The sequence below is a fragment of the Dunckerocampus dactyliophorus genome, chromosome 4 (genome assembly GCF_027744805.1).
Source record: "Dunckerocampus dactyliophorus isolate RoL2022-P2 chromosome 4, RoL_Ddac_1.1, whole genome shotgun sequence".
NCBI lineage: Eukaryota > Metazoa > Chordata > Actinopteri > Syngnathiformes > Syngnathidae > Dunckerocampus > Dunckerocampus dactyliophorus.
The window spans coordinates 33,183,012-33,207,588 of NC_072822.1; the positions used below are offsets into that span (position 1 = coordinate 33,183,012).

The window sequence follows — 24,577 nt, forward strand, 5'->3', positions numbered from 1 at the left end:
ACAAACAAAAAAAGAGTTCAAATGTGTTGAGGCCATTTTTCCAAATATTTTATCCGCAGCACATAATCTTTTTCAGAATACTGACAACAGAACCCCTGAACTTTCCAGGGTTTTGGTTAATGCGTTAGACATTACAATCGACAAACCTGCAAATTCTAAAATTAGGGAATTCTTTACCGATGTTTCTTTTTCTTGTATGGCCAATCCAAACTCAATTTCACAATTATTCTCCATGGAACAAACGGGGAAGATGTACATTATTGGATTTTCCCCCAAATTCCAAACCTGTCTGAATTCACTGTAAGTGATAGAAAAAAAAGTGTGAAAATGTTCTAAATGTAATAATTTTAGGTCAATTTTTCATCCACAATTGTAGTTTCTTGAAAACCAAGCCAGCCTTCCCCTCCTTTCAGAAAGAACTCTGCCTTTTCTTGTTCTAATAATCATAACAACTAATAAAAAAGAAGAGCGAGAACGCCATCTTGCCTTCCCGCAAGTCCCGTTAGGAATGTTTGGAGACAGACGCCAAAGGGCGACGGCGACGCAGTTCCATCGACTAAACAAACATTGAAAATGTTGAAAGAGTTGGTGAAGGTGCGACTCATGGCGGCAGCCGATGAAATATTGGCGCTGTTTGAAAAAACGATAGCGTCGTACGAGGAGGAACTTTCTCGAACGAGAGAGGAGAACGACCGACTGCGACAACAGCAGGAAGCTGTTAGCAAGACTCACATTGTGTTACACATTGAAGGTATTTTCACTGTCCTTGTCCTTTATAGCACACTGTATACTGCACGTACTGTATGATAGTAGGCGCTCTGTTTGTTAGAAAATGCACTTTTAGTATGACGGATGAGCGCCATGTTGATTTAACAACCAACTAATAGGAAACCGATTCACAGGTCATGTGACGGGGCGTCACACAATGCACAACTTTTCATTTTATTTGATCTCTTAAATTAAATTGTTATTTGACTTTGCCTGTTTTTATTATGTAATATTACGCTTGGTCAGTGTCGCAGCAAGAACTTAACGTTGATGCCATCTTCCCGCAAACCCTGGCAAGATGGGCAACATGGACGCCATTTTGGTGCTTTGCGCTGGCGTTTTTCTTGAATTCAATAGCCGTCTTCACCCTCTTTAAGTTGCTGTCACTCATAACCTTCTTTGGACCCGTTGCGGCTTATTTAGCCTTTTCACTACGGTAAAACTGCACGGACAGACGTCACCAACGCCGAAGGGTTTATTGTTAGGCCACGTGGTTCCCTTTACAGCCTGCCGTAGTAAAGCGTGGACTAAGTATCGCGAGACTTAGTCTTTGCCATGTGATCCAAGATGGCTGAATAAACAAACCAACATTGATCTGAATATATATCTGGATCACTGATCTGTATAATATGTCTGGATAAACCATTGGCGATGACTTGTGAAGCAGCACGGCCGCCATATTACCACTCACAAGAAACACTTCTCGGACAAGCTTTTGCATTTGTGGTGAATTTATTTTATTAATTCGGATTGGACACAAATTTTGCCTTAAGATGCCTGCATGTGCAGCTATTAACTGCACAAATCGCCAGTTCAAAGGCTGTGGACGAACATTTCACGTGTAAGTATGATTGAAATGTAAATTTATGATTGATCATTTAAGGGTTTTGCACTGTCGATCTCTCAGATATTTTCGATCGTGTAAAATTCCTCTGATTAAATGTATGTCAAGAATTGATACGTTTATATAGCTCTATAATAGCTAAGAGGAAATTTAAGTACTTTTATGTTATATCATGATATATGTATTTCTTTAAGGGACGAAGGTTGCGTTACTTGAAGGAATGGGAGAATCTCAGTGCTTCCATGATGCTTACCAGGCATTGTATACAGTGCAGTTAGCAAGCCAGTTTGCATACAATTGACCCGGCATGACCCTTCATTTGGATAAACAACAATGCTGAATGACTGACGTAAAAGCATTCATTCATATGATATGTTCTGGAAAATAATATTACTGAACATGCATACCGGTATGTTTGAGATTGCAAACAACGTATTGTCTTACCCAAAGCATATGGTTTTGTTTCAGTGTTGTTGTTTTTTTCTGTGTGTGTGTGTGTGTGTGTATGTGTTTATGGTTATTACACATTATGGTTATCACATATTATTCCTGTGGTTTTTGTTCAAATATATTTCTATATCAGAAAAGAGCTTATTTCTATTTCATAACACAAACAAAAAAAATGAGAAAAAAAATCAGCACAATGTTAAATGATTTTAAAACTTGTCCAAAGTCACTCTCTTTTATGATTTATATTTTGTACAGACGAGAGCATAGTGAATTGTATGAAAGTAAGAATAAAAAGTAAAGGATCATGACCATGGATTTTAGTGGAAAAAAGGGATGGGATATGCAGTTCAAATGAAAATCTCTTTCTAGAGGAGTAAAACTATCATTGCTATAGGGGAGTGCTGAGCCAGGGTGCACAGTAGAATTTTGTCCCAAAGGCAATGAGAATTGGAAGGGGAAAAGTACATTTAATTTAGCAAAAGATAGAGAATAACGTATCAAATCGTTTTTAAGGAACGAAGGTTGCGTTACTTGAAGGAATGGGACAATCTCCCCGCTTTTTAATGTAAAATATAGATGTTCTGCGAGCCTCTTCATCTGCTTTGTACACTATGTACGCTGTGCCAATGTAGTTGAGATGTGAGTGGTAAGATGGCATCTCTTTGGCTTCAGCGGCTTGCACGGGCGGGTGCGACGTATGAGCTATCCAGATATATAATACAGATCAGTGCAAACCAAGCACAAATACAACAGTTTGTTACGAGTGTCATATTGTACGATAAACAAAATAAAAATTTTTCGTAAATTTTGGAGCCAAAACCGAGGTAGCAGTGTAATTATATGATTGTAGTGTCCTGTTGAAGCTGTAAAACAGATGCTACTTTTCAACTGGAAGACCTGTCTCATGTGTGGATCTAGTCAATCACCTTATATATCATATATTTCACTAATCATACTTGTGGCTTTGCTGGCACCCCTTTAAAGTCCATCATTAATACTCCAGTGCATCAAATGTGTAAAAAAAAAAAACATCCAACAACCTACCAGGTAACTGCCACAGTCCCCTTTTATTTCCCTTCAAACATCAGCACCCTGTAGTGACCAAAGCAAGCAGTGAACATAAAAGACATGCAGACACAAATGTACACATTTGGCTCTAACAATTACTGTCCTCTTCAACTTGCATTTCACTAAATTCCATCAAAATAGAAAGGCATTGTTTTTAGAGAAAATGTGTATGTTTAGAATGTTTGAAGTACTGGTTCAGGCTCCGTTTAAGCACTAGCATCATTTAAAAAAAGACATAATCAGTCGGCACCGGTATGTCAGTGATACCCAACTCCAAAATTCAGTTGAAAGCAGCTTTTTAAAACACATGTAAACACCTTCATTAGATGGTGTGAAAATCTTTCACTTTAGGATAAATATATCTGCATGATGTGTTTGGAAACCCGTTCTTTCTTGCATGTATACGCTCACATGGCATGCCTTTTGTGCATACGCCAATCTCCCAAGTGCGATATATTGGCCCACGTCATCACAAAAGTTTCTTATCCTTGGGCTACAGTATATAATATTTGTCATGTTAAATTAATTATATGGCATAATAATGCGAGTCCATGTTATCAAAAGCAGTAAACTTTATTTTCTAAAGAGTATTTAACATAGTAATTGGAATGTTCAGAGCTTTTAGTCAAGTCAAACTTTAATATTTATGACCCCAACATCCAAAGAATTGTTTGGCCAGAAAACATCTTGATTATCCCCAAGACCTTTGAGAAAATACTCTGTGGTCTGACGAGACAAAAGTTGTGTGTCCCATTACTTCTGGCGTAAAAGAACATCATAACTGTAAAATATAGTGGTGGTAGTGTGATGGTCTGGGGCTGTTTTGAGGCTTCAGGACCTGGAAGACTTGCTGTGATAAATGGAAGCATGAATTCTGCTGAAGGAGAATGTCCGACCATCTGTTGGTGACCTCAAGCTGAAACCAACTTGGGTTCTGCAGCAGGACAATGATCCAAAACACACCAGTAAGTCCACCTCTGAATGGCTGAAGACTTTGGAGTGGCCCAGTCAAAGTCCTGATCCGAATTCTGTGGGGAGTACTCTGGGAAAATGGGGTACCAGACCACCAATTCAGGTGGTTTGCTCCCTGTATGACCGGTGTCAGAGTTTGGTTCCATTGCCGCAAATAACCTGTTTTCGGTTAGGGTTGGACTCCGCTAGGGCTGCCCTTTGTCACCGATTCTGTTCATTACTTTTAGGGACAGAAGTTGTAGATCAGCCGGGGCGTTGAGGGGTTCTGGTTTGGTGGTTGCAGGATTGGGTCTCTGCTTTTTGCCGATGATGTGGTCCTGCTGGCTTCATCGACCCGTAACCTTCATCTCTCACTGGATCAGTTCGCAACCAAGTGTGAAACGGCCGGGATGAGAATCAGCACCTCCAAGTCTGAGTCCATGATTCCCGCCCGGAAAAGGGTGGAGTGCCATCTCCGGGTTGGGGCTGAGATCCTGCCCCAACTGGAGGAGTTTAGGTACCTCAGGGTCTTGTTCACGAGTTAGAGAAAGATGGAACGTGAGATAGACAGGCGGATTGGTGCGACATCTGCAGTGATGCATCGGTCCGTTGTGCTGAAGAGAGAGCTGAGCAGAAAGGCAAAGCTATGGTCATGAGCTTTGGGTAGTGACCGATGAGATGGCGCGTACAAGCAGATGAATTGCGTTTCCTCTGTAGGGTCCTTGGGCTCTCCCTTAGAGATGAGGTGACAAACTCCTCCGCATTGAGAGGAGCCAGATGAGGTGGCTCGGGCAACTGGTCAGGATGCCCCCTGGAGGCCTCCCTGCGGAGGTGTTCAGGGCACGTCGGACCGGTAGAGGCACGTTGGAGAGACTATGTCTCTCAACGGGCCCTGGAAACATCTCGGGATGTGCCATGAGGAGCTGGATGAAGTGGCTGGGCAGAGGGTCAAAAATCCCCAAGAAGTACGGGAAAGATGCCACAGTGTCCTTCTATTTCCCCCCCAAAAATATAGTGTACACCAGCACCCTCTAGTGACCAAAGCAAATAGTGAACATAAGACATGCAGACACAAACATACGCTCTAACCATTACTGTCCTCTTCAACTTGCATTTCACAAAGTTCCATAATAGGAGAAAAGCATTGTTTTTAGAGAAAATGTGTATGTGTTAGATTGTTTGAAGTATTGGTTCAGGCTCATTCTATTTAGATGTTGTGGCATGACCTTAAAAAGGTGCTTCATGCTGGAAAAGCCTCCAATGTGGCTGAATGACAACAATTCTGCAAAATTCCTCCACAGTGCTGTAAGAGACTCATTGCAAGTTATCACAAACGCTTGATTTCAGTTGTTGCTGTTAGAGTGGCCCAACCAGTTGTTATGTTTAGGAGGCAATCACTTTTTCACACAGGGCCATGTAGCTTTGGATTTTTTTCCTCCATTAATCATAAAAAGTGTTCAGTTATGTTGTCATTGAGTGATATTTACGTTTGTTTGATGATCTGAAACATTTAAGTGTGACAAACATGCAAAAAAAAAAGAAGAAATCAGGAAGGGGGCAAACACTTTTTCACACCACCGTATGCCCTATTAGTCTTTTCATTTATCAACGCTCAACATTGCAACTTTGACACATTAGGACTTTCCAATTGAAAAAATAAATACATTGGAGCAACAACTGTCTTTGTTTCATCTTTGAAATAAAGTCAACATACTGTAGTTTTCAAAAACTGTATCTCGTTGTGACCACTAGATGGCAGTGTTGATGTGTGGCAGCGACTTTTTAAACTTTTTTAAAAAATTTTTCCTTGTAATAATAAAGAAGTGTTTTATTGCAGTTCATTAGTGTCTCATACTGCTAGAAAACTGACGGGTTGAGTTCTCACGCAAGGACTGCTACGTCTGCTAACATTGGCCTAATTATTGATATTTCATGTTGCATTTTATTCCTGGTGCTCTGCTCAAAAAGTGAGCGTATCTAGCGTATTCCCTGAAAATCTATCTCGCTTATAGATGGATAATATTATCAGGGAATTCCATCTCCGAATGAGTTAAACAGTGAAACAGTGGCACTTTCATAGCCCATTTGAAGCTGAAAGCCTTGACATAACCTGGTTGGGACCAGGTTATGAGTTTTATAAGTGACCATGGTGATACAAGTGCTTTCAAAGAGAGCTACTTTTGCGGAACAGGCATGTCCGGCTTTCCACTCAACACAGCTCGCTAACCCACTAACTTACCGTTATCTATTATGTATTATCCTGACTATCACTGAAAACATGACATGGAATGCAGGAAGTGAACAACATGTACTGTACAAGATGTAGATTGGAAGGGGGGTAGGATTAAATAAGCTTTGCTTCTTCCTACTCCTTTTGGACATGTAGAACTGTGAAAAAAATGATTCATGAGATGTATTCCATTGTAACCTTCATGTTCAAATAAACCAAACCAAACCAAACTCGCTTCGCAGGATACCCCTACTGTCTGTGAGCGTGCCCCATTTTGCGCTGTTTTTTTATATTTACTTTGCCGACCAAACGCCTCAGTAAGAGTTGGTGGTATCGCCCTTCTTCCTCGTCACTACTTTAAAACAAATGCGGTTTGTCGGTGTTCATGTGCTCACCTTGTTCATTCTGTTTAAAACCGAAATATTCCCACGCTGGGGCTGTGGCATTTGATTTAGAAACCATCGCTTCTGTGCCTTCATTCATGTTAGCCTGGTGAGCCACCATACACCAACTTGCTGCTAGCACTCTGTGCATCCACTCACAGTAGCCCCGCCTTCACGTAACGTCTGAAAGGAGGGTTCACTCTCTCCGTTCATTCCACTATAGAACCAATGCGTACAGACAGTTGCAGAGTGAACCCTCTTGTCATCCAACCTGTGTGGCACAGAGAGATGAAACAAACACGCATGCATGCACATGTCAAGTTATCAAGGCCGGCAAAATTATCGACTTCGTTTTTTGTGTGTGTTTTTTTTTTTTATCATTCGATTAATTGATTTATGGATTATCGTGACAGGACTACTGACTACACATGAAAGTGTGTGGTGAGTTCCAGGAGAACATTTCAAGGATGTTTGTGTTGTTTGTGTTCTGCAGACATCCAGCAGCTAATTGGTCATCAAGAAGAACATCCCCCTCAGCCACAGGTGAGGAGCTCCACTTTGAAGCAGGAGGATCCCCAGTCCCTTCATGTTAAAGAGGAAGAGGATCCCCAGCCCCCCCACATTAAAGAAGAAGAGGTGGAGCTTTCGACCACTCAGGAGGGAGAGTGTCTTCTAGGGTGGGAGGAGGCTGATCTCTCCAAGTTGCCACTGACTGGTGTCTCTGTGAAGGCTGAAGACCATGAAGACAAGCCACCTGAGTCCTCACAGCTTCATCACAGTCCAAGTGAGGAGAACAGTGGGGCGGAGCCTCCAAGCAGCAGCAGAGGATCACAAGCAGAAAACCTCATAGCTCCACTGTCAGATAGTGACGACACATCGTCACATCCTCCTGAGGATGAAGACTGGGACCACACCCAAGAATGTTTGAGCAGTGATACAGACTGTGAAGGTGATTTGAGGACCCACACTGACAACAAACACTCTGAATGCTCTAAAAAGAAGACAGGTAAAAAACATTTCACCTGCTCAGTTTGTGCTAAAAGGTTTTCTTTTCAGAGCCTTTTAACTCAACACATGAGAACACACACGGGAGAAAAACCTTTTCGTTGCTCAGTTTGTGACAAAGGATTCTCTCGAAAGTCAAACATGGAATCACACATGACAACGCACACTCAAGAAAAACCGTACAGTTGTTCAGTTTGTGGCGATACATTTTCTTTAAGGTCTTATTTGACAATACACAGGAGAACACACACTGGAGAAAAACCTTTTAGTTGTTCTGTTTGTGGCAAAAGATTCTCTCAAAACTCACACAGGTTATCACACATGACAACTCACACTGGGGAAAAACCTTTTAGCTGTTCAGTTTGTGGTAAAAGATTCTCTCAAAAGTCACATATGGAATCGCACATGACAACGCACACTGGAGAAAAACCTTTCAGTTGTTCTGTTTGTGACAAGCAATTCTCTCAAAAGTCACACATGGAATCACACATGACAACTCACACTGGGGAAAAAACTTACAGTTGTTTGGTTTGTGATGAGAAATTTGCTAAAAAACCCACTTTGACACGGCACCTGAGAACTCACACTGGTGAAAAACCTTTTAGTTGTTCAGTGTGTGGTCAAGAATTCACTCGTAAGGACAACATGGTGTATCACATGAGACGACACAGAGGAAAAAAAGCTCGTCAAGAAGGGTTGGGGTCAGCCTCAGATAAAAATAAGATAGATGATGATGTGTGATATTGAATGAGCAGTCGGCAGAGACATTATTGAAACCAAAAAAACTTTGGACGGGCTTTCTGACGTTCATCCATACCATACAGTAGATAACTAATGCAATCAATATCAAATACTGTATGTATTGTTATGTTGTTTACATCTTTATCATACTGCTGTCATAGATAAATAAACAACTATGAAACAGGAGTGAAATGAAGTGTTGATTTTGTTAGAGTAGTTACATATAGGCCTCTCTCGGCACGTTAGGCTTTTCACTTGCTTCTGCCCTTCGTCTTATCCTTTATCACAACCTTTGGCACACTTGGAAGCGACCGGTGCCAACCGGCTAAGACCTCTGTGTCACACAGAGATAGATGGAGGCCTCCCCTTCCTGTGTGAACAAGGGGCTGAGTTTGTTAAAAGCACATCTGACGTGCCTCGGACTTGCTCCTGCACCTGTGTAGAAGATGAGTCCTTGAGTCCCTGTGTATCATTCTTCCTTGTACATTAAACTGTTCAAAGGTTAGGGTTAGCCCTCACCCAAACCCTTGCAGGAATGGATGGGAAAAGAACCAAAAACTTTAACAAATTTTGTCCTATTTAATTTCAATAATTACACTAGAGAATACCAGCAAGAACGATCTATAAGAAGTAGACGATGATTCTGAGGTGTCAGATGTTCCGTCATAGGTGAGTTGTTTGGACGAAGATCCTCCAAGAGGCAGATGTGCCGTCCCCTGTTTGTGTTTTGTTCTGCTGGGTAAGGAAATCGGCTTCAAAGTGTGTTTGTACAACCAGCGTGTATCTGTTTTGTTTGAGTTTTGAGGCGAGGAATCCCTGCTGGGACCTACGCACCGCCTGTAAAACTCTGTTCTGTGTGTTCATGTCACTGTTTGTATTTTATAATTTAATATAATGTATTTTAGCATTTCAGCAATCTGGGGTAGGGTTTTGTTAGGGTTAATCCTAACCCTAACCCTAACCTTTGAACAGTTAAATATACCAGGAAGAATGACACACAGGGACTCTGGGACTCCTCTTCTACACGGGTGCAGGAGATTTTGAAAACTCTGTCCTGTCCTATTGTCCGCGTGAAGTCTAGTTTTAAATAAGGATGTCCCGATCCGCATTTTTAGGCTTCCGATCCAACTGTTTTTATAGTCTTGCCAATCAGAGCGGTACTTTCCATGCAAGCTCCCTACACCACGACGTAGCAGTCCAGGCACAGTGAGAGGGAACTACAGCTGGGGTCAAGGAGCCGAAAATCCAACGTCCTACATGAAAGTAACTTCACCACGGTACACCGCGGACATGTCTACATGTCTTCTTGTAGGGGGCGGGAGTCGAGTGGCAACCAGCTTTGAGCGCTTTACTGCACCTACCATGTTGGAGTGTGGCTCAGAGTTACGAACGTGATACGGCCGGATCGGCCAGATCTCGTGGCCGAGCTGATATTATCCGATCTTCACAAATATAGCGGATCGACAGCCAATCCCGAACCGATCTTCAGGATCGGGATTGGGTGGCCAAGTTTTAAACAAGGAAGTTGTGACAGTGAGACTCAAAAGGCGTTTCAAAAAAAACAATCCATACAAACGATGAATTGGCCTCACACAAAATCTTGTTCTCTCCTTTCATGTCTGAAAAAAACTGCCGAGCCAAAGGGGTTCCAGGCGCCAATTATCAACATTCAATCGGGGTCTATTTTGTGCGACGTCAACGTGGATCTGAACATCACCAAGACTCGTGGGTGAGTTGACTGCCCTCACTGCCGGTATAAATGCTTTGAGGGGCAAATGTGAAGAGACATTGTGTCAGGGGAACTTGCCCCCAACCACCAAAGAACTAACAAAATGACACAGAAAACAAGATTTGAGATTTTTCTCTTCTTTTATTGTCATAGGTGGGCGGTAGCACAGAAATGGATGTAGTGAGTTCAGTTACGTTATCAGTCACGATCAGTTTAGGAAGTGGACTGACAGAGAAAACAGCTGTCTTCACACATCCGTGCAATTCAAGATTCAAGAGAGTTTTATTGTCATGTGCAGGGTCCCAGTGCTCACAATTCTTGAGCTGGATGTGCGATTGTGGACACTGACTGACTGGGGTCTGCCTGTGAGAAAGTTAAACACCCAGTTACAGAGGGAGGGTGACAGGCCAAGTGTGAGGAGCTTATTTGTGAGTTTGTGGGGGCTGACTGTATTAAAAGCAGAGCTATAGTCTATAAATAGCATTCTGACATATGTGTCCTGGCCCTGTAGGTGAGAAAGGGCTGTGTGGATGGCAGTGTTGACTGCATCATCCGTGGACCGGTTCTGGCGATATGCAAACTGTAGAGGGTCCACAGTGGCCGGGATGCTCTTTTTGATGTGGGTCATGACTATTCTTTCAAAGCACTTCATAACAATAGGAGTGAGTGCTATAGGGCGATAGTCATTCAAGCAGGTCACGTTGCTCTTCTTGGGTACGGGCACTATGGTGGTGGACTTAAAGCAGGTCGGTACAGATGCTTGTGCAAGCGACAGGTTAAATATGTCAGCAAGCACATCAGCTAGCTCTGATGAGCAAACCCGAAGTGCACGTCCTGAGATGTTGTCTGGGCCTGCTGCTTTTCGTGGGTTTGTTTTGTTCAGAACCCTGCGCACATCAGCTGATGTCACCATGAGAGGTGAGTCCTGTGTGCTCCCCAGGTTCAGCCACCCTCTCTGCTCATCAGGAGTTTGGGTGTCAAAGCGGGCATAGAACTCATTCAGCTCATCTGGAAGTGTGCTTTGGCTGGACGTGGCTACGCTACTCCGCTGTCGATAGTCTGTGATGTGCTGGAGCCCCGCCCACATGCGCCGAGGGTCTGAGGTGGAATAGTAGCCCTCCAGCTTCTGTCTGTACTGTTTTTTGGCCTCTCGTATGGACCTTCTCAGGTCATATCTGGCCTTTTTGTAGTCATCAGCGGTGCCCATGACAAATGCAGTCGAACGAGCATGTAGCTTAGCCCTTACATCACAGTTCATCCACTGTTTTTGGTTAGGGTATTTTCTGTAATACTTGGTGGTGGTAACAGTCTCTATGCATGTGCTAATGTAGCCAGTAACAGCAGAAGCATATTCATCCAAATCAACAGTACAATCTTCCCTCCCCGCTGCAGTTTTAAACACATCCCAGTTTGTGCAGCCAAAGCAGTCCTGAAGTACTTGATCAGTTTCTTCATTCCACACTTTAACTGCTATACGTACAGGGGGAGCTTGTTTGAGAAGTTGTCTGTACGTTGGATAAAGGAATATAGAGATGTGGTCAGCCTTTCCAAAGTGGGGTCTTGGAACAGCCTTCAAAGCACCTTTCATGTTGCTTTAGACTTGGTCCAGGATGTTATTTTCCCTTGTGGGAAAGCTCACATGCTGGTAATATTTGGGTAGAACAGTCCTGAGGTTGCAGTGGTTGAAATCGCCAGATATAATGAATACAGCGTCTGGGTGTTTGGTCTCGTGTTTATCAATGATGTCATGCAGGAGGCCTAGTGCGTTAGCGTTGTTAGCTCGTGGTGGGATGTAAACAGCAGTTAAATACACAGCGCTAAACTCACGAGGCAAATAAAAAGGTCTGCATTTCACCATCAGCAGCTCAATGTCCTGCGAGCAGTGCTTTTCCATCGTCTGTACGTCTGTGCACCACCGTTTGTTTACTTAGACACAGACGCCGCCACCTCTGTGTTTACCAGACGCTAAAGTCCGATCTCCCCGGTAAGCAGCAAATGTTTCCAACTGGATCGCCGAGTCCGGTATATCCTCCGTCAGCCAGGATTCTGTGAAGGTGAGGACACAGCATTCCCTGATCTCACGTTGAGCTGTAATCCTTGCTGTTAGTTCGTCCATCTTGTTTTCGAGGGAGCGGACGTTGGCTAGCAGCAGGCTTGGTAGCGGTGGCCTAGTCGCTCTAGCTTTTAGCCTAGCATGCAGGCCGGCCCGCTTGCCTCGTTTACGCCTCGGATGCTTTGCTCGCCGGGTATTCAGCCATGTGCCCCATGACCTTTATATGGCCCATTTGCTCCCCAAGCCCATGCACGGGGGTCAACCATGGTCTTTTCTCACAACCCAGGTGCAGGGGGGGCACTTAGGTCCACTTCACAGCACAATTGAATCAACAAAAAGTCACAATGAATGTTTGCTCAACTTCAGATAACAACATAAAGAGCATGTACATACATTGGTAAGAAAATCCTTAACACATTGGCAATCAGAGACCCTGACTCACCAAAAGGCCGGCCCCCTGTTGCTGATGGGAACAGTGCAACTGATTTAGCTGCCAAGAAAGTTGCTTGATATTGCACGGGTGGGGACGACTCAGGTGAGGGACAAATCCACTGATTCATGTGCAACATTATCTGTTAAGACTATGCTCTCACTACGGGAAAGGCTGGACCCTACGAGATCCAGAGGAGGCTTTCGGCCGAAGCCTCCAACAACTCGGAAGGGCTTTATCGATCACACTCAGGGCAAGTGGCGGCACCATCTTACCTCCTTTTCCGCCCGTGTTCAATCAGACATGGTTCAGGTCACACTCTTGATGACTCAATTACGGTAGCCGACTTTACTGGCACCCGAAGCCATTGGCCATCTGCAGATATTATGTTGAAAGATGCCCCACCTACTCTAAATGTAATCCTAAGCAGGCTATCAAATTTGCGATGGGTGCCTTCCTGGTCCCGCCATGCCCATGAGCGGAACTGGTTGTTGCATCTCATGTTTCAGGGCATCAACCAGGCCACCAGCGGGATGGACAAATTCCCCCGCCCTACCAGGGCGTACAGGTGGAAGGACTTCCTGGACGAGGAAGAAGTAGTATAGTCGGGATCTACGTTTACTGCCTCTCTTGGCACATGCGTGACCAGAGCAGACTTCTGATTGCTGTAACTGTACCACCTCATTCTTCTGCTATTTCAACTTTTGGCACACTTGGGACTGACCGGCGCCAACCAGCTAAGACCTCTGTGTCACACATTGAGACATGCGTCAGGATGGCCACCCTCCGGCTTAGATGGGTAAAAGCACATCTGGCCTGAAGTGTTTTGGACTTGCTCCTGCACTCGTGTGAAAGACAAGTCCCCCCCAAGTGTTAAAAATAACGAACCAAAAGCAACAAAATCTTTCACAACGAATGCTCGCTGTATATGTTGTTTAGCTAGAATGTTTAGCTAGCTTTATGGCTGAAAATAACATTTATTGACAACATAACAGCTACAGTATTTAAAGTCTTCCTTAATCGGCTCTTTATCCTGAGCAATCTTCGGTACTGCCGCAAGAGGGCAGCAGTGTGACGTCATGGATGCTTGGTTGCCGTAAAACCATCGAAGAAGAAAAAAAGCGGACGTTATCAACGTTTCAAGACAGACGCCAGACAAAGGACGAATGTGACGCAGTTCCATCGAGTAAACAAACAAACATTGAAAATGTTGAAAGAGTTGGTGAAGGAGCGACTCATGGCGGCAGCCGATGAAATATTTGCGCTGTTTGAAAGAACGATAGCATCTTACGAGGAGGAACTTTCCCGAACGAGAGAGGAGCAGCGACATCGACAACAGCAGGAAGCTGTTAGCAAGATTCACATTGTGTTACACACTGAAGGTATTTTCACTGTGCTTGTCCTTTATAGCACACTGTACGTTTGATAGTAAGCGCTGTGTTTGTTAGAAAAATTGTTTTTTTGTGAGACGGGTGGGCACCATGTTCATTTAACAACCAACCAATCGGAAAACGATTCGCAGGTCATGTGACGGGACGTCGTCCCTGCTTTGTAACTGTATTACACAAAATGCACAACTTGTCAGTTTATGTCATGACTTTTGCAATTACCTTTTATATTGTATTTCCCGTTTGCTTGTTTTTATTATGAAATAATACGCTTGACCAGGCGTGTAGCACAAACTTATTGATGCCGTGGTCACTAACATCCTGGCAAGATGGGCAACATGGAAGCCATCTTGGTGCTTTGCGCTGGCGTTTTTCTTGTATTCACTAGCCGTCTTCACCCTCTTTGTTAAGTTAATGTCACTCAAAACTTCTTTTGGCCCGTAGCGGCTTCGTTAGCTGTCTCACTCTGTTAAAAAATGCACGGACAGAAGTCACCAACGCCAAGACGTTTATTGTGTCGCCACGTGGTTGCCTTTACAGGCTGCCGTAGTAAAACGTGGACTGAGTGTCGCGAGATTTAGCCTTGTGCATGAGATCCAAGATGGCTGGATAAACAAACCAAGCACAAATATAACAGTATGTTAGGTGTGCCATACACTGATCTGTTTTATATATCTGGATAGCTCATTGGCGATGACTTGTGAAGCCACACGGCCGCCATATTACCACTCGCAAGAAACACTTCTCGACAAGGTTTTGCATTCGTAGTGAACTTACTTTATTAATTCGGATTGGACACAAATTTTGCCTTAAGATGCCTGCATGTGCAGCTATTAACTGCACAAATCGCCAGTTCAAAGGCTGTGGACGAACATTTCACCTGTAAGTATGATTGAAATGTAGATTTATGATTGATCATTTAAGGGTTTTGCACTGTCGATCTCTCAGATATTTTCGATCGTGTAAAATTCCTCTGATTAAATGTATGTCCAGAATTGATACGTTTATATAGCTCTATAATAGCTAAGAGGAAATGTACGTACTTTTTTGTTATATCATGATATATGTATTTCTTTAAGGGACGAAGGTTGCGTTACTTGAAGGAATGGGAGAATCTCAGTGTTTCCATGATGCTTACCAGGCATTGTATACAGTGCAGTTAGCAAGCCAGTTTGCATACAGTTGACCCGGCATGACCCTTCATTTGGATAAACAACAATGCTGAATGACTGACGTAAAAGGATTCATTCATATGATATGTTCTGGAAAATAATATTACTGAACATGCATACCGGTATGTTTGAGATTGCAAACAACGTATTGTCTTACCCAAAGCATATGGTTTTGTTTCAGTGTTGTTGTTTTTTTCTGTGTGTGTGTGTTAATGGTTATTACACATTATGGTTATCACATATTATTCCTGTGGTTTTTGTTAAAATATATTTCTATATCAGAAAAGAGGTTATTTCTATTTCATAACACAAACAAAAAAATCAGGAAAACATCAGCAAAATGTTAAATGACTTTAAAACTTGTCCAAAGTCACTCTCTTTGATGATTTATATTTTGTACAGACGAGAGCATAGTGAATTAGATGAAAGTAAGAATAAAAAGTAAAGATCATGACCATGGATTTTATTTGAAAAAAGATTCAAGAGAGTTTTATTGTCATGTGCATGGTAAAACAGCAGTTATACCATGCAATGAAAATCTTATTCTGTTCATTCTCCCACGAAAAGAAAGAAAACACAAGAAAGAATAAGAACATAAGAAACATAAACACATAAACATATATAACAATAAATTAAGCAACAAAAACAGAAGAGACATTAATACAAATAAAACAAATAAATAAGTGCTATGAGTGTGTGCGTGTGTTGCGTGCGGCGTGTGTGAGTGCTTCGTTGAGAAGCCTGATGGCCTGTGGGTAAAAGCTTTTTGCCAGCCTTGTGGTCCTGGACTTCAAACTCCTGTAGCGTCTGCCTGACGGTAGGAGTGTGAATAATGAGTGTTGTGGATGTGTGCTGTCCTTGATGAGGTTGTGTGTTCTTCGTCGGACTCTAGTTTTATAAATGTCTTGCAGTGAGGGGAGGGCTGCCCCAACAATGTTCTGTGAGGTCTTGATCACCCGCTGGAGTGCCTTCCTATCACGTGTTGTACAGTTACCGTACCAAACAGTGATGGAGGCGGTAAGGACACTTTCGGATTTTGGTGGACATGCCAAATTTCCTCAGTCTTCTCAGGAAGTACAGTCTCCTTTGGGACTTCTTCATAATTTGTTGGGTGTTGTGAGACCAGGTGAGGTCCTCGCTGATGTGTGTGCCAAGGAACTTGAAGGTTTTCACCCTCTCCACCTCAGTCTCATCAATAAACAGGGGTCTATGCGGCTCCTTTTCCCTTGTTCTTGTGTCGATGATCATCTCTTTAGTCTTATCTGTATTGAGAAGGAGATTGTTATCACGACACCAAGCTATGAGGTCCGCCACCTCTCTTCTGTATGATGTTTCAACACCACCAGTGATCAGTCCGATGACTGTAGTGTCATCCGCAAATTTAATGATGCTGGTGTTGTTCTGGGAGGCCACGCAATCGTAGGTGGACTCAGCACACACCCCTGGGGGGGTCCCAGTGCTCACAATTCTTGAGCTGGATGTGCGATTGTGGACTCTGACTGACTGGGGTCTGCCTGTGAGAAAATTAAACACCCAGTTACAGAGGGAGGGAGACAGGCCAAGTGTGAGGAGCTTATTTGTGAGTTTGTGGGGGCTGACTGTATTAAAAGCAGAGCTATAGTCTATAAATAGCATTCTGACATATGTGTCCTGGTCCTGTAGGTGAGAAAGGGCTGTGTAGATGGCAGTGTTGACTGCATCATCCGTGGACCGGTTCTGGCGATATGCAAACTGTAGAGGGTCCACAGTTGCCGCCAGGATGCTCTTTTTGATGTGGGTCATGACTAATCTTTCAAAGCACTTCATAACAAAAGGAGTGAGTGCTATAGGGCGATAGTCATTCAAGCAGGTCACGTTGCTCTTCTTGGGTACGGGCACTATGGTGGTGGTGGAAAAGAGATGGGATATGCAGTTAAAATTAAAATCTCTTTCTAGAGGAGTAAAACCATGCATTGCTATAGGGGAGTGCTGAGCCAGGGTGCACAGTAGAATTTTGTCCCAAAGGCAATGAGAACTGGAAGGGGAAAAAGTACATTTAATAAAGCAAAAGATAGAGAATAACGTATCAAATTGTTTTTAATGGACGAAGGTTGCGTTTCTTGAAGGAATGGGAGAATCTCCCCGCTTTCTAATGTAAAATATAGATGTTCTGCGAGCCTCTTCATCTGCTTTGTACACTATGTACGCTGTGCCAATGTAGTCGAGATGTGAGTGGTAAGATGGCGTCTCTGTGGCTTCAGTGGCTTGCCCGGCGGCATGCGACATATGAGCTATCCAGATATATAATACAGATCAGTGGTGCCATATTGTATGCTAACCAAGGCAACATTTTCTATCTATGTAGAATTTTAACAGCTCTTTAATGGTGTTCAATTTTTCCTTTGTCTTAGTTTTTGTGCGTTTTTCTGCCTTTTCATCTCACCTACTTGGCAAATGAGGTTGCTCCCAATTTTTGCACTTGTTTAAGCCAATTATCCCGTTTTTTATAATATCTTTCCTGCAATGAAGCAGGCTGCCTTTCAACAACTTTTCTTAACGCCTTTTGGATCTCACAACCACAACTTCCTTGTTTAAAACTAGTCTTCAAAATCCTCTCCTCCGCCATTTTAACACACAGACATTAACACAAACACACAGAACAATTTTTAAAAATTCACTCAAGACATGACACAAACAGTAACAGAGACACATAAATGTGAGATATCTAATAGTTCCCCAAAGCCTTGAAGTTTGGCAAACTTTCCGTGATGTCTTATAATAGACAATTTTCTGAGGGGCTCCGTACAAGACGGCCTTTTACCCTCCTAATCTGTTCAACAGTTCAGACACTTGCAATGACACTTCCTCAGAAGACCACAGTCACATGGTAAGGATTCACCCATCCATCCGAGGTCGGGTTGCTGGGGCAGCAGCCTAAGCAGGGAAGCCCAGACTTCCCTCTCCCCGGCTACTTTGTCCAGCTCCTCCCGGCGGATCTCAAGGCGTTCCCTGGCCAGTTGAGAGACATAGTCTCTCCAGCGTGTCCTGGGTCTTCCCTGAGGCCTCCTACCGGTGGGACGTGCCCTGAACACCTACCCAGGGAGGCGTCCGGAAGGCATCCTGACCAGATGCCTGAGCCACCTTATCTGGCTCCTCTCAATGCGGAGGAGCAGAGCTTCTACTGCGAGTTTCTCCCAGATGACAGTGCTTCTCACCTTATCTCTAAGGGAGAGCCCAGCCACGCTATGGAGAAAACTCATTTCAGCCGCTTGTACCGGCCATCTTGTCCTTTTGGTCGCTAACCAAAGCTCATGATCATAGGTGAAAGTGCTTCACCTATTGGCTCAGCAACCCCTTACCGCAACAGACCGATGCAGAGTCGGCATCACTGCAGACGAACGATAGCTCAATTTTGACCGTTTAATGTACCAGGAAGAATGATGCACAGCTACGGGGACTTCTTCTTCCACATGAGTGCAGGAGCAAATCCGAGGCACTTCAGGTCAGGTGTCCTTTTATCCACTCAGCCCCCTTCGCGCAGGAGGAGGGCGCCATCCTGCATGTCTTTATGTGCGACACAGAGATCTGAGCTGGTTGGCACCGGTCGCTTGTAAGTGTGCCAAAGGTTGTGATAAGGGATACGCTGAAGGCCAGAAGCAAGAGATAAGTACAGCCAAGTAGACACACAGTCTAGCCAGCAGGATATATTGGCCCACATGATCACAAAAGTCTCTTATCCTTGGACTGTATCATATTTGTCATGTCTGTGTACACATGAAAGTGTGTAGCGAGCTCCAGGAGAACATCTCAAGGATGTTTGTGTTGTTTGTGTCCTGCAGATGTCCAGCAGCTGATTGGTCATCAAGAAGAACATCCCCCTCACCCACAGGTGAGAGGCTCCACTTTGAAGCACAGGGATCCCCAGGCCCGCCACGTTAAGGAAGAAGAGGAGGAGCTTTCCACCACTCAGGAGGGAGAGTGTCTTCTAGGGTGGGAGGAGGTTGATCTCACCAAGTTCCCACCGACTGATGTCTCTGTGAAGACTGAGGAGCATGAAGACAAACCACCTGAGTCCTTACAGCTTCATAACTGTCCGAGTGAGGAGAACAGAGAGGCAGGGCCTCCAAGCAGCAGCAGCAGCAGCAGCAGCAGCAGCTCATCACAACACATGACAACAGAAGGTGATGGAGACCACTGTGACTTTAAAACTTGTCCAAAGTCACTCTCTTTGATGATTTATATTTTGTACAGACGAGAGCATAGTGAATTAGATGAAAGTAAGAATAAAAAGTAAAGATCATGACCATGGATTTTATTTGAAAAAAGATTCAAGAGAGTTTTATTGTCATGTGCATGGTAAAACAGCAGTTATACCATGCAATGAAAATCTTATTCTGTTCATTCTCCCACGAAAAGAAAGAAAACACAAGAAAGAATAAGAACATAAGAAACATAAACACATAAACATATATAACAATAAATTAAGCAACAAAAACAGAAGAGACATTAATACAAATAAAACAAATAAATAAGTGCTATGAGTGTGTGCGTGTGTTGCGTGCGGCGTGTGTGAGTGCTTCGTTGAGAAGCCTGATGGCCTGTGGGTAAAAGCTGTTTGCCAGCCTTGTGGTCCTGGACTTCAAACTCCTGTAGCGTCTGCCTGACGGTAGGAGTGTGAATAATGAGTGTTGTGGATGTGTGCTGTCCTTGATGAGGTTGATGAGGTTCTTCGTAGGACTCTAGTTTTATAAATGTCTTGCAGTGAGGGGAGGGCTGCCCCAACAATGTTCTGTGAGGTCTTGATCACCCGCTGGAGTGCCTTCCTATCACGTGTTGTACAGTTACCGTACCAAACAGTGATGGAGGCGGTAAGGACACTTTCGGATTTTGGTGGACATGCCAAATTTCCTCAGTCTTCTCAGGAAGTACAGTCTCCTTTGGGACTTCTTCATAATTTGTTGGGTGTTGTGAGACCAGGTGAGGTCCTCGCTGATGTGTGTGCCAAGGAACTTGAAGGTTTTCACCCTCTCCACCTCAGTCTCATCAATAAACAGGGGTCTATGCGGCTCCTTTTCCCTTGTTCTTGTGTCGATGATCATCTCTTTAGTCTTATCTGTATTGAGAAGGAGATTGTTATCACGACACCAAGCTATGAGGTCCGCCACCTCTCTTCTGTATGATGTTTCAACACCACCAGTGATCAGTCCGATGACTGTAGTGTCATCCGCAAATTTAATGATGCTGGTGTTGTTCTGGGAGGCCACGCAATCGTAGGTGGACTCAGCACACACCCCTGGGGGGGTCCCAGTGCTCACAATTCTTGAGCTGGATGTGCGATTGTGGACTCTGACTGACTGGGGTCTGCCTGTGAGAAAATTAAACACCCAGTTACAGAGGGAGGGAGACAGGCCAAGTGTGAGGAGCTTATTTGTGAGTTTGTGGGGGCTGACTGTATTAAAAGCAGAGCTATAGTCTATAAATAGCATTCTGACATATGTGTCCTGGTCCTGTAGGTGAGAAAGGGCTGTGTAGATGGCAGTGTTGACTGCATCATCCGTGGACCGGTTCTGGCGATATGCAAACTGTAGAGGGTCCACAGTTGCCGCCAGGATGCTCTTTTTGATGTGGGTCATGACTAATCTTTCAAAGCACTTCATAACAAAAGGAGTGAGTGCTATAGGGCGATAGTCATTCAAGCAGGTCACGTTGCTCTTCTTGGGTACGGGCACTATGGTGGTGGTGGAAAAGAGATGGGATATGCAGTTAAAATTAAAATCTCTTTCTAGAGGAGTAAAACCATGCATTGCTATAGGGGAGTGCTGAGCCAGGGTGCACAGTAGAATTTTGTCCCAAAGGCAATGAGAACTGGAAGGGGAAAAAGTACATTTAATAAAGCAAAAGATAGAGAATAACGTATCAAATTGTTTTTAATGGACGAAGGTTGCGTTTCTTGAAGGAATGGGAGAATCTCCCCGCTTTCTAATGTAAAATATAGATGTTCTGCGAGCCTCTTCATCTGCTTTGTACACTATGTACGCTGTGCCAATGTAGTCGAGATGTGAGTGGTAAGATGGCGTCTCTGTGGCTTCAGTGGCTTGCCCGGCGGCATGCGACATATGAGCTATCCAGATATATAATACAGATCAGTGGTGCCATATTGTATGCTAACCAAGGCAACATTTTCTATCTATGTAGAATTTTAACAGCTCTTTAATGGTGTTCAATTGTTCCTTTGTCTTAGTTTTTGTGCGTTTTTCTGCCTTTTCATCTCACCTACTTGGCAAATGAGGTTGCTCCCAATTTTTGCACTTGTTTAAGCCAATTATCCCGTTTTTTATAATATCTTTCCTGCAATGAAGCAGGCTGCCTTTCAACAACTTTTCTTAACGCCTTTTGGATCTCACAACCACAACTTCCTTGTTTAAAACTAGTCTTCAAAATCCTCTCCTCTGCCATTTTAACACACAGACATTAACACAAACACACAGAACAGTTTTTAAAAATTCACTCAAGACATGACACAAACAGTAACACAGACACATAAATGTGAGATATCTAATAGTTCCCCAAAGCCTTGAAGTTTGGCAAACTTTCCGTGATGTCTTATAATAGACAATTTTCTGAGGGGCTCCGTACAAGACAGCCTTTTACCCTCCTAATCTGTTCAACAGTTCAGACACTTGCAATGACACTTCCTCAGAAGACCACAGTCACATGGTAAGGATTCACCCATCCATCCGAGGTCGGGTTGCTGGGGCAGCAGCCTAAGCAGGGAAGCCCAGACTTCCCTCTCCCCGGCTACTTTGTCCAGCTCCTCCCGGCGGATCTCAAGGCGTTCCCTGGCTAGTTGAGAGACATAGTCTCTCCAGCGTGTCCTGGGTCTTCCCTGAGGCCTCCTACCGGTGGGACGTGCCCTGAACACCTACCCAGGGAGGCGTCCGGAAGGCATCCTGACCAGATGCCCGAGCCACCTTATCTGGCTCCTCTCAATGCGGAGGAGCAGAGCTTCTACTGCGAGTTTCTCCCAGATGACAGTGCTTCTCACCTTATCTCTAAGGGAGAGCCCAGCCACCCTATGGAGAAAACTCATTTCAGCCGCTTGTACCGGCCATCTTGTCCTTTTGGTCGCTAACCAAAGCTCATGATCATAGGTGAAAGTGCTTCACCTATTGACTCAGCAACCCCTTACCGCAACAGACCGATGCAGAGTCGGCATCACTGCAGACGAACGATAACTCAATTTTGACCGTTTAATGTACCAGGAAGAATGATGCACAGCTACAGGGACTTCTTCTTCCACACGAGTGCAGGAGCAAATCCGAGGCACTTCAGGTCAGGTGTCCTTTTACCCACTCAGCCCCCTTCGCGCAGGAGGAGGGCGCCATCCTGCATGTCTTTATGTGCGACACAGAGATCTGAGCTGGTTGGCACCGGTCGCTTGTAAGTGTGCCAAAGGTTGTGATAAGGGATACGCTGAAGGCCAGAAGCAAGAGATAAGTACAGCCAAGTAGACACACAGTCTAGCCAGCAGGATATATTGGCCCACATGATCACAAAAGTCTCTTATCCTTGGACTGTATCATATTTGTCATGTCTGTGTACACATGAAAGTGTGTAGCGAGCTCCAGGAGAACATCTCAAGGATGTTTGTGTTGTTTGTGTCCTGCAGATGTCCAGCAGCTGATTGGTCATCAAGAAGAACATCCCCCTCACCCACAGGTGAGAAGCTCCACTTTGAAGCACAGGGATCCCCAGGCCCGCCACGTTAAGGAAGAAGAGGAGGAGCTTTCCACCACTCAGGAGGGAGAGTGTCTTCTAGGGTGGGAGGAGGTTGATCTCACCAAGTTCCCACCGACTGATGTCTCTGTGAAGACTGAGGAGCATGAAGACAAACCACCTGAGTCCTTACAGCTTCATAACTGTCCGAGTGAGGAGAACAGAGAGGCAGGGCCTCCAAGCAGCAGCAGCAGCAGCAGCAGCAGCAGCAGCAGCTCATCACAACACATGACAACAGAAGGTGATGGAGACCACTGTGGAGGATCACAAGCAGACAAGCTCTTAGCTCCACTGTCAGATAGTGATGACACAACATCACATTCTCCTGAGGATGAAGACTGGGACCACACCCAAGAAGCTTTGAGCAGTGATACAGACTGTGAAGGTGATATGAGGACTCACACTGACAACAAACACTCTGAGTGCTCTAAAAAGAAGACAGTTAAAAAACGTTTGGCTTGCTCAGAAAAATTTTCTCTAAAATGCAATTTGACTCAACAAATGTTGACACACACAGCAGAAAAACCTTTTAGCTGTTCAGTTTGTGACAAACGATTCTCTCGAAAGGCACACATGGAATCACACATGACAACGCACACAAAAAAAAAACCTGACAGGTGTTCAGTTTGTGACAAAGGATTCTCCCAAAGGTCACACATGGAATCGCACATGAGAACTCACACTGGAGAAAAACATTTTACCTGTTCAGTTTGTGACAAAGGATTCTCTCGAAAGGCACACATGGAGTCACACATGCTAACTCACACTAGAGAAAAATCTTACAGTTCAGTTTGCGGGGATACATTTTCTTTGACGTCCAATTTGACAGACCACATGAGAACTCACACCGGAGAAAAACCTTTTAGCTGTTCTGTTTGTAATAGACGATTCTCTCGAAGGGCATACGTGAACTCACACATGTTAACGCACACTGTAGAAAAACCTTACAGTTGTTCAGTTTGTGGCATGAAATTTTCTTGGAGGTCCAATTTGACAAACCACATGAGAATTCACACCGGAGAAAAACCTTTTCGCTGTTCTGTTTGTGACAGACGATTCTCTCGAAGCTCATACGTGGACTCACACATGATAACGCACACTGGAGAAAAACCTTTTAGTTGTTGCGTGTGTGGTAAAGAATTCACTCGTAAGTACAGCATGGTAGCTCACATGAGACAACACAGAGGAAAAAAACCTTGTCAAGAAGGGTTGTTGAGGTCAGTCTCAGAGAAGAAGAAGAAGATAAATGATGATGCCTGAAATTAAATGAGCAGTCGGCAGAAACATTAGTATAACCAAAAAAACTAAACTGAACTGAACGGTCTTTCTGACATTCATCCATACTATACAATAAAATATATACAAAATAAATAAAATGTGTTTTGTTATTTACATTTTTGTCATATTGCTGTCATAATAAACAACTGTGAAATAGGAGTGAAATGAAGTGGTGATTTTGACACGCGCCTCCCCAGCTAGTTTTCTGAACAGACTGTGTCTTTGCTGTGACGTCACGACCAGAACACGATCCAGGGACCAGATTCAAACCCATGCAGCCATGAACACAGAAAAGCCAAAAAAAGTGACATATTCACCGCAATAACACAATA

General features: G+C 44.0%; 1 protein-coding gene across 5 annotated transcripts; it reads left to right on the forward strand.

The window, feature by feature from the left end:
- Nucleotides 1-463: 463 nt before the first annotated feature.
- Nucleotides 464-24,553, forward strand: LOC129179618 (zinc finger and SCAN domain-containing protein 2-like). Of its 5 annotated transcripts, XM_054773069.1 has the most exons (4): nucleotides 464-751; nucleotides 7,188-7,700; nucleotides 19,031-19,372; nucleotides 22,861-24,553. In XM_054773069.1, the coding sequence occupies exons 1-4, from the start codon at nucleotides 574-576 to the stop codon at nucleotides 24,225-24,227; spliced, it is 2,400 nt and encodes a 799-aa protein (XP_054629044.1). In that variant the 5' UTR covers nucleotides 464-573; the 3' UTR covers nucleotides 24,228-24,553. The 5 variants fall into 5 exon arrangements, 2 of the variants coding, with proteins under 2 accessions (XP_054629044.1, XP_054629045.1); XR_008570013.1 differs by lacking the exon at nucleotides 22,861-24,553 and having other exon boundaries at nucleotides 7,188-10,169; nucleotides 19,031-19,176; XR_008570016.1 differs by lacking the exon at nucleotides 22,861-24,553 and having other exon boundaries at nucleotides 7,188-9,109; nucleotides 19,031-19,164.
- The last annotated feature ends 24 nt before the right edge of the window (nucleotides 24,554-24,577 follow it).

Coding starts and splice junctions, on each gene's coding strand:
- LOC129179618 (XM_054773069.1), top strand. CDS start 574: ATGTTGAAAGAGTTGGTGAAGGTGCGACTCATGGCGGCAGCCGATGAA. Junction 7,701..19,030: donor ATGCTCTAAAAAGAAGACAG/GTAAAAAACATT, acceptor TGTGTCCTGCAG/ATGTCCAGCAGCTGATTGGT. Junction 19,373..22,860: donor ACAACACATGACAACAGAAG/GTGATGGAGACC, acceptor TGTGTCCTGCAG/ATGTCCAGCAGCTGATTGGT.